Genomic DNA, 10,468 nt, shown 5'->3' with positions numbered 1-10,468 from the left:
CATCAGTTGTGGTTTCCAGCCAGTCCTTGCATGGGAGCGACTGCAGAGGAGCTGGTTTCTGTTTAGCATTTCTCTTTATTAGAGATGAGCAAGCACACTAGGATAAGGCAGTTACTCGAGCGAGCATTGCTCTTCTCGAGTAACTGCACTCTCGCCTGAGCAGGCTCGGGGGAGGGGGGGGGGGGGGCGACAGGGGTGAGCGGGGGGCGGTAAGGGGAAGAGAGAGAGCGCTCTCTCACCCTCCCCCCCCCCCCCCCCCCCAGAGCCTGCTCGGACGAGAATGCAGTTACTCGAGAAGAGCAATGCTCGCTTAAGTAACTACCTTATCTGAGCGTGCTCGCTCATCTCTACTCTTTATGCTATGGTTTCTGGTGCAAATACCAGAAAGGAACAAACCTGCTCAAACAGAGACCAAAGGTTCCATCTGGATCCAAACAGGATCTTGGAACAGAAAAGCTGAAACCTATTATGAGCTCAGCTTTATTTATACACAGACTGCAGTCATCTCTGCCACCAACATGCTTGGATCAGCCAACGACTAGATCCATTAGCCCGATTTTATAGTCCCTCCCCCCTCAACCCTAAATCCTATTTCTAAAAAAGGTATAAAAAGTAAAAATAAAAAAAACACAGTTCTCTTAAAATTATAAAATTACATCTTTATTAAATAGAACATTTACATATCTACAAAAATGTTCATAATAGGTTAATAAGTTAAAACAGAGACTCTTACCATCTCCTTCAGGAGTGTGCAGGAGGACATTTTACCCCCTGAAAAAGGACAGCGTCTTGAAGTTATTCATGATAAATCTGTCCACGAGAGAGCAAACTGTACCTCCGTCAGCAATTAATCCAGAGCCGTAGTAGATACTCTGTGAGGTAGGAGGCGGCGGTCAGTGACAATCACCACTGCTTGGCTTTAACCCCTTTTAACCAAAAACGTTATAGAATGGCACAAAGTGCACAGGAACTACTTAAACTTAGCATGGAAAAGTTTCCTGTTATGTCACGGTCATACATCGTGGTTGTGTCGTGTATTTGTTTCATTAAAGGGCAGTTTCCAACAAGCATTTGGTCTGACCACAGGCCTACTGACCCGAATTCACAGCATCCTAGATTCCTACAAGCAGACCCGCTGTCAGGCTGGGACACTCATCCGTATTCTAGGTGTCTGAATGCGCCTATAGTATGCTCGTCTAAAGCAGGCCTGAGATTGTGGTTCTTTGCTTAAAGGGTTTCCTGGGGAAAAAGGCCATCTATAGTTGATCGTCTGGGGTTCATCGCTTGGGACCCCGACTGATCAGCTAAGCAGGCGCATGCTGTCAGCATCGCAAACACATAGGTCGAAGCAGAAGCCTTTGCGACAACCTCGGTGTAGTGGATGGCGCTTGTAACTGCAGGCACAGCTCTCATTGAAATAAATGGCTGCCATGCCTGCAGTTACAAGCGCCGGACACTACACGGAAATTGGCACGGAGACTTCTGCTCCAAATACACAAAGGTCGGAGCGGAAGCCTTCCACTTCGACCTGTGTATTTGCGGCGCTGACAGCATGCGCCTGCTCAGCTGATCGGACGAGGTCCCAAGTGACGAACCCCAGACGCTCAGCTATAGATGACCTATCCTGAGGAATAAGTCATCAATAGTATTTCCTTGGAAAACCCCTTTAAGAACCTTGTTGCCGAGTTCTACATCATACTGCTATCTTATACCACCACAAAAGGGCCAATCTGTTTAGCTATATATGGTGCCTACCGACCTGAATAAGACCACATAAAGACTGTCCCCCTTTTGGTGGAAGCAGGTAGAACATTATATAAAGTTATATACAATGTATATAATTCTTTTTTTTTACAAGTGTATGTGGTGGGGGGGGGGGGGGGAGGAATCAGTGCTAGGCGCACACCTGCATTTAAAGAACAAAACCAAAAAAAAAACATGGACTGCACTCAGATGGCATTTGACTGCTGTCTGTTTTCTTCCTATCCCCACTGACTTGGGAGGTCTCAGAATAGTGCATGCGATGTTTTTTCACACAAGCCATGTCTGCGTAAAAAAAACAAAAAAAACTTGGTAGTACGTGTTGCACTTTAGAATAATATGGTTCCGCATCGGTCGTATGTAGTCTTTTTTTTTTTTTTTTTTTTTTACTGGTCTGCCCCCCCACAAAAAAAACAAAAAAAAAACTGCTGAGGTGTCAGAGGCCTAAATGAGAGAATACTCCAAATCATGTAATAACGTGAAGTAACTTGTAATGGCAGCGGCATATTATGCCATACTTCCATTTCAAAAGTTCTGCTTGCCAATTCACATAAGTGCCATGTCTGCCCCAGCTGACCACATAGTACATCATCTAAAGTCTAAGCATGGTCAAACTTTCATTAGAGCCTCCGAATCTTTGGTAAAAGCAATACTTTACAATTGAAATGACTTCTCCAGTTTACCAGTGTCATCTGGAAGATTCCTCAAATACCTGCTGCATTTATCAAGGACTTCTAAAAACGGACAAATGCTCAACACAACTGATCCTGAGCGTCTGGGTTTCTGCATTCAATATCTCGCATCCTGGTGGCCACGCATTATTAGGATGTGCTTAAAATTAGAGATGAGCGAACGTACTCGGTAAAGCACTACTCGTCCGAGTAATGTGCTTTATCCGAGTACCTCCCCGCTCGTCCTGAAAGATTCGGGGAGCGCCGCTGCTAACAGGTGCTCCCTGAATCTTTCAGGACGAGCGGGGAGATACTCGGATAAAGCACATTACTTGGACGAGTAGTGCTTTACCGAGTACGTTCGCTCATCTCTACTTAAAATGTATCTGTTGACCGAGCTTCTAGTTTTTGGTCTACTGTAGGAAAAGTAACAGGATGGATCGCGCTCACATTAAGATCATTACATCCTTGACGAAGCCATGGCCTGGCAGTACGACTGATCAACACATCCTGAAAGATGTCCTAGTTTCTGACGTACATCAAAAAGATTGGTTAGAACAGGGTTTACCACATTAATCTCAGTACAATCTAGAGGTCTCAGAGTTGGCAGCTTTACGGATAGTTTTTATGAATGGGTGTAACACGGGTAACTCAAAGGGGTTTTCCCACTAACAAAAAGGACTAAATTAGTACTGGAACCAAATCCACTACACATAGTAACACCAAGTAGTCTGTAGTCTTGGAAATATCCTTATTTTTACCCAATATCTGTATCGTCATAGTTTCGGGTTATGTTCTGGTTCTTTCATGTAAAGGGGATAGGCTTTGTAGCCACCATGACAACCTCTGTACACAATCTGTCTTTTCACAGTGCCCCTGCGCCTCCCGATTTCTCTGTACACACATACTGTATATACTGCTACGTTGGAAAGCAGTTTGTACAAACTTTCTACTGTGGATGATTCGCATCAAATTTTGTGTAGAAGTCTGTACCAGTAGTGGATTTTGACATGGATCTGATACCGACTTCAACCCTTCAAGTGAGAGGGTGAAATCTACGAAGAGAACTTGCAGCGCAAAATATGCTACAGACAAATATATTGTAGAAGTACAGTACCAGAAGTGTCCTCTAGAGGGCTTGAGAACAGGTTTTGAAGCTTACGTTTCCCTATGAGCCTTCCTCTCTGTTGCATTGCATAACACAAAAACGCTATTTTTGTGCGGTGCGATGCAACTTTGACAGTAGGAAACCCTACTGTCAAAGCCCTAAACTAAGCCCTAGCTGCGGGGACCAGGAAAAAAAATGCAGTGGGGCCTGACAGCATCGGAGAGGTTGATGCATGTGAGGTTTTTTTTTATGCAGCTAGGGTTTATTTTTGGGGTGGGGCTTATAGTTCAAGCCCTCCTTTGAAAATCCTCACATGGGTTGCAAGAAAGTCACACGACTTTGTAGCGCTACAAAATTGCGGTATCGCTGCAATTTACTCGCTGTGATATCTGGTCGCCCGTGTGAAGGAGGCCCCATGCTAAGACATTACGTCTGTGTGTTAGATTAGTGTACACTGTGACGAGTAACAGTGTGACAATTGTGTTAGTATTGCTGTTGGTTTACCACAATCAAGGGCATATTTTTACTAAACGCGGCCAAATCCGTGCAGTATAAGGGCAGAAGATCCGTTTTACTGCGCATGCTCAGCCTACTTTTATCTGTGGGCTCCACTAAATCAATAGAGCTTATAAAAGTGAATGTGGCCAAGCATGCGCATGTACATAAAACTGTACATTAGAAAGTTGTTCGGTTTGTACATGGGAGTTTTAATAAGGGAATTTATGTTAATGGGAAAACCCCTTTAATATATCCTTATTAGAGGTTCTGTGCTGCAATCTTAAAAGGGTGTTCCAAACATGGCCAAGATGGTGGCATCGCTCTGTATGAGAAAGCAGGGATTATGATAACAGTGAAGCATGGCTAGGTTATACTATTTCTGTAACTTGTAGAGAACTCAATGGGAGATATGCAAACAGTATAGGACAGAGAGCTACACCGTTTCTGTAGCTGACTTCATGTATGTAACGGTCATTGAATTCTCTCTCGGTGCTCAACTAATTCCAACCACCTCTTACAGCTGGGCCGTAGTCAATGGGGGCCAGAAGAGGAAATAGGTACACGACCCAGAGGTTGAACTCCCACCTGACTTTTATGGCCTATCCCGTGGAAAGGTCATAAAAGTCTGTGATGAGAATACCCCTTTAAGCCAAGCCTGTTGCCCAGATAGAAAAGCATTCCTCTGAAGGCGCCACTTGCTGTTCCTTAGCACTGATAGACCGCAACGGCACTCGAATTGATCTGCTGTTATAATCTAAAGGACCAGTTGAACCAAAGTTTTGATCTGAGATCAACAAGAGTAGATCTAAAATCAAGTAGAAAACCGTTGCACGACATTGCCTGTGACTGTGGTGCAAATCTAGGTTCAATTTGATTTCCCGATTTTGGCAGATTAAACTGGTTGATCCAAGTTCAACTGGTGAAATCCAAGATGCGAACTAGACTGATAGCCTGATATGCTTTTCCTTGGTGGTGAAATTACACCCCATGTTTGCTTCTGGTAGTGGACATGTTTTTACTTTTGCCATGAATGCTGGGAAGATCACTTGACTACAGTAACCAGTCAACATGTGCGATACATTTCAGCCAGGTAGAAGCTTTGATCTCAGATCAAGTGAACCTAGTTTTGCTAATCTTAGATTAAGAAGTGTGGTGCAAGACTTCTTCATTAAACAAGTTCCACAGCTGATCGCAGTTTGACTAATCCTGGATCAACAACATGGTTGGTACAACCAGCCATAAGAGGAATAGAAAAACAAAACCCCACTGGGCAAAACATCGCAAAAAAATGGGACACTGAGCAGTAGGATAACCGCTATCATATGAATCTAGACTTCTTTTGTATCATGCTGATGGGAGGGTTAAAATTTCCCCAAGTCAATGAATCCTTCCTTTTAAGTGTCAACAGTTTATGCTGGTGAAGTTAGGGTACTGGTGTGGGGAAGGCTTTCTCAGCACACACTGGGTCCTCCAATGCCTGTTGATGGACGCTTGGATATTAGGGCTTACCTATGCAATGTGGCAGCTGTGTACCTCACAGCAGAAGGAGGACACCATCAGTAGGACAATACACCATGCCCCAAGGGTTGTACAGTCATGGATTGGTTCCAGGAGCACGATTGTGACTTCTCCTTGCTTCTCTGGCCTTTACAGTTCCCAGATCTCAACCCTATAAAGCATCTCCTAGAACAGGCTGTTAAGAGTATGTCAATACCACTATCTAATTTCTGGCAACTGCAAGTAGCTATTCTGTCCCCATGGGCCAACATTCCTGCAGAACAATTCAATATCTGGTGAAATCTATGCCACAGCAAAATGTTGCACTTCTGAAGGACAAATGAGGTCCAACGTGCAACTACATAAGTGTAGTTGCAAAAAAAAAGACCAATGTATTAGTAAGTTGCCTATTTCACAGAACCATTTGTAAAAACTATCCAAAAAGCAGCCAAACCCTTTTCAGTCAACATTAGTGAAGCCACAGATTAAAATAAACCCTAGCACTGGGTTATATGGCACGCATTATGGCAAAGTGTCTGAAAACATCAGAGACTGTTCAAGTATTTTGCCCTTTGTCCCATAGTTCACCATATTAAATCAAGTTGTTCTAGACATTGCTCTTCATCACATCCATGTAGTAAAACGTTGCACCGAGGGCCCAGCTGGTTTCTACGTCATTGATCTTCTTAACAAGCTGTAGAGAAAAAAAAACAAAACACATAGAGAGCCAGACTAATGACCTTGCTACATTTATTTCCTGGTAGGTTGTTCTGAAATGTGGGCAACAGCCGAAAGGTATTAGATGGATATTTTGGTTTAAGGAAACATTATTCTTTAGTAAGACCGGACAATGTACTACACTATACAGGAAGCTTCTGGGTCCCCACATTCAGGTGGGTAAAACACTGTTGTTGTAGATTTTATGTTTTCTTAAGGGGGGGGGGGGGGGGTTAGTCTTTAAAACAAAATCCTGTCCCCAGCCTACAATAACCAAACAAGGATAAACTGGTAAATATACCTCTCCTGAAACCCTTGGACACAATTGACAGCTGGCACTGGCATTGGCGGTAAATGCTGGCTGGGCAGAAGCAAGTGAGCGCTCCACCACCATCAGCACTCTGGGCATCAGCGCTCATTTCCTGGTCGCCGCAATGAAAAGGACACTGCGGCCTCTGATTGGTCACAGCAGTCACTTGCTTTCGTTCAGACCCTCTACCACCCGGACGTTACAACTGATGCCAACACCGGGTGCCAGCTAAGTTCAGGGACCTCAAGAGAGGAGAGTATACCGTCATTTGTTATTTTAGGCAGGACCTAGCTGGGGGACAGGGTTTTGTTTTAATGACCTAACTACTCTGTGCCCCTATTTTTTAAGTAGGTATGTATAATACACAGAAACTATAATGAAAGTACCAAGCAGAACATTATTTTTTCCCTTAAATGAGGAAAATTTTATTTCTACCTCATTAAGGTTTTTTTTTTGCCTTCCTCTGGATCAACATGGGGTGTGGGCCTAACATGAGTGATTATCCATTCAGTTGAGGCCGACTTTCGGTCACCTTATGGATCATCATTCTCCATGCTTTCCTATCCCTGGCTGGCTGGGCCTGACATACTAGGTTAGTTTTATAGATAAGCCTTTAGAAGTGCAGTGTTCACTAGGACAGAGTAGAAAGTGTACACTATTATACCTAGTACAGGCCCAGAAAGGGCAAAGCGATGCCACCTGGGTTCTCTTTGGAGCACCCAATGTCATGTTCTGCCCTCTCACGGTACTAGCCTATCATTTTTTGCCAGAGTGTTCCTTTAAGTGATATGGAGGTCATATACCAAAAATGTAATCCAGTCTAAGGTGTGAAAACAAAAACCAACCAAACAGAAAAGAGGGAGGAAAAAGGGAATAAAAAACAGCAGAAGCACAATGAAGGTTGATGCAATATTCTAACGGAGACATATTTAATGTCAGTTAAATTGGACATCACATAGGTCATAAGCTTGAGCACATGTCCTCACAGGGGTTGTCTCATCATAGACCATCCCTTTCAAGATGTGGCTCTAATTGCCCCGAGTCCAAGTGTCAAACAACATATTTTGCAGGGGAGGCCCGAGGGTAGCCAGTCATTGCCCTTGCAGCGGTAATACATGGCAGCTATTCAGTTAAATGCATTGCCTGTTTAAAACCGCCAGAGCTGGAGTTCACCAGAACAGGGGCCTCTTTTATAGGATCCATCTGATGTTTATGTACAAATACGGCACATGAACAGTGACAGTCTTCATGAGACAACCTTTTTAAAATAATATAAGACACTTAAATTCTGCCAGCAAGAACAGCCAAGTTACCTTTAAGCGTTTGTCTTTCGGAAAACCTAGATCCTGAAGAAGGTGCGTAATATACGTTAGATCCATACAGAGGTAAGGACTGCTGCCTGATGTTTTTTCTATACTTGTACATTCTATGTAACCGTGGGGGGAAAACAAAGTTCTAAGTTACAATGAAAGTATACTGTATAGACATTTCCACATAAGACAAAAATATAGACACTATAACACAAACCTGTTCCAATTAGCTGAGTAATATATATATATATATATACACACACTACCGTTCAAAAGTTTGGGGTCACATTGAAATGTCCTTATTTTTGAAGGAAAAGCACTGCACTTTTCAATGAAGATAACTTTAAACTAGTCCTAAATTTAAACAAATGCACTCTATACATTGCTAATGTGGTAAATGACTATTCTAGCTGCAAATGTCTGTTTTTTTGTGCAATATCTACAAAGGTGTATAGAGGCCCATTTCCAGCAACTATCACTCCAGTGTTCTAATGGTACAATGTGTTTGCTCATTGGCTCAGAAGGCTAATTGATGATTAGAAAACCCTTGTGCAATCATGTTCACACATCTGAAAACAGTCTAGCTCGTTACAGAAGCTACAAAACTGACCTTCCTGTGAGCAGATTAAGTTTCTGGAGCATCACATTTGTGGGGTCAATTAAACGCTCAAAATGGCCAGAAAAAGAGAACTTTCATCTGAAACTCGACAGTCTGTTCTTGTTCTTAGAAATGAAGGCTATTCCATGCGAGAAATTGCTAAGAAATTGAAGATTTTCTACAACGGTGTGTACTACTCCCTTCAGAGGACAGCACAAACAGGCTCTAACCAGAGTAGAAAAAGAAGTGGGAGGCCGCGTTGCACAACTAAGCAAGAAGATAAGCACAATAGAGTCTCTAGTTTGAGAAACAGACGCCTCACAGGTACCCAACTGGCATCTTCATTAAATAGTACCCGCAAAACACCAGTGTCAACATCTACAGTGAAGAGGCGGCTGCGGGATTTTGGGCTTCACGGCAGAGTGGCAAAGAAAAAGCCATATCTGAGACTGGCCAATAAAAGAAAAAGATTAAGATGGGCAAAAGAACACAGACATTGGACAGAAGAAGACTGGAAAAAAGTGTTGTGGACGGATGAATCCAAGTTTGAGGTGTTTGGATCACAAAGAAGAACGTTTGTGAGACGCAGAACAAATGAAAAGATGCTGGAAGAATGCCTGACGCCATCTGTTAAGCATGGTGGAGGTAATGTGATGGTCTGGGGTTGCTTTGGTGCTGGTAAGGTGGGAGATTTGTACAGGGTAAAAGGGATTCTGAATAAGGAAGGCTATCACTCCATTTTGCAACGCCATGCCATACCCAGTGGACAGCGCTTGATTGGAACCAATTTCATCCTACAACAGGACAATGACCCTAAACACACCTCCAAATTGTGCAAGAACTATTTACAGCAGAAGCAGGCAGCTGGTATTCTATCGGTAATGGAGTGGCCAGCGCAGTCACCAGATCTGAACCCCATTGAGCTGTTGTGGGAGCAGCTTGACCGTATGGTACGCCAGAAGTGCCCATCCAACCAATCCAACTTGTGGGAGATGCTTCTAGAAGCGTGGGGTGCAATTTCTCAAGCTTACCTCAACAAATTAACAGCTAGAATATCAAAGGTGTGCAATGCTGTAATTGCTGTAAAAGGAGGATTCTTTGACGAAAGCAAAGTTTGATGTAAAAACAATGTTATTTCAAATACAAATCATTATTTCTAACCTTGTCAATGTCTTGACTCTATTTTCTATTCATTTCACAACGCATGGTGGTGAATAAGTGTGACTTTTCATGGAAAACACAAAATTGTTTGGGTGACCCCAAACTTTTGAACGGTAGTGTGTGTATATATATATATATATATATATATATAACCATTTACAGTGTATGATGTATAAGTTAATCCGTCTATGACTCACAGGTTCGTCATAGAGGTTCGCGGTTTGTGATCCATTGAAAGTTATGGCTGTCAGAAAATGGCGACAAAAAATAATTACATTTTTTCCAAAGATTTTGTTTTTTTTTTAAGAGTAGAACAGCAAAAGAAAAAACCCACAAAACATACTATGCACATTCGATATTGCAGTAATCGTACTGACCCATAGAATAAAGTCATGTCATTTTTGCTGCAGTGTGTACACCACAGAAACAAGACTTCTCCCACCTAAAGATCGCCGAATTGCGCTCCCCCCCCCATTTCACGATGCTTAGAATTTTTTCAGTACATTATATGGTAAATTACATAGTACCATTAAAAATACAACCCGTTGATGGCTAAATAAATGGAGTTATACTTTATAGGTGGAGAGAGGAAAACAAAAAAAAAGCTGCGTTCCTAAGGGGTTAAATGAGCTAAATATTCAAGGAAAACAGTACAAATAAATCCTGGCCGACACTGGTATCACTGAGTATTTCTTCTTGCAAGGTAAGCCTTCACTCCGAAATGTTTATTATCCCCCCAGCAAGAGCAATTCAAATATTCAAGTCCTTGCTATGAAACAGAGTACAGGTGCCACTTGTATTCTGTAGATGGGGAGGGCGGAAAAGCCGCTGCAATAT

General features: G+C 42.7%; 1 protein-coding gene across 1 annotated transcript in view; it reads right to left on the bottom strand.

Annotated features, from left to right (window-relative positions):
- Window positions 1-2,788: 2,788 nt before the first annotated feature.
- Window positions 2,789-10,468, bottom strand: part of ENTPD6 (ectonucleoside triphosphate diphosphohydrolase 6) — a 31,592-nt gene continuing 23,912 nt past the window's right edge. The window contains exons 13-14 of the mRNA XM_066595795.1: window positions 7,876-7,988; window positions 2,789-6,229 (exon numbers count right to left, since the gene is read on the bottom strand). Coding sequence (XP_066451892.1) covers window positions 6,143-6,229; window positions 7,876-7,988 — 200 coding nt within the window. The 3' untranslated portion in view covers window positions 2,789-6,142. The remainder of the gene's footprint in view (window positions 6,230-7,875; window positions 7,989-10,468) is intronic.

Source organism: Eleutherodactylus coqui, chromosome 3, assembly GCF_035609145.1.
Source record: "Eleutherodactylus coqui strain aEleCoq1 chromosome 3, aEleCoq1.hap1, whole genome shotgun sequence".
Lineage (NCBI taxonomy): Eukaryota > Metazoa > Chordata > Amphibia > Anura > Eleutherodactylidae > Eleutherodactylus > Eleutherodactylus coqui.
This window is presented reverse-complemented; position numbering and strand designations above follow the sequence as displayed.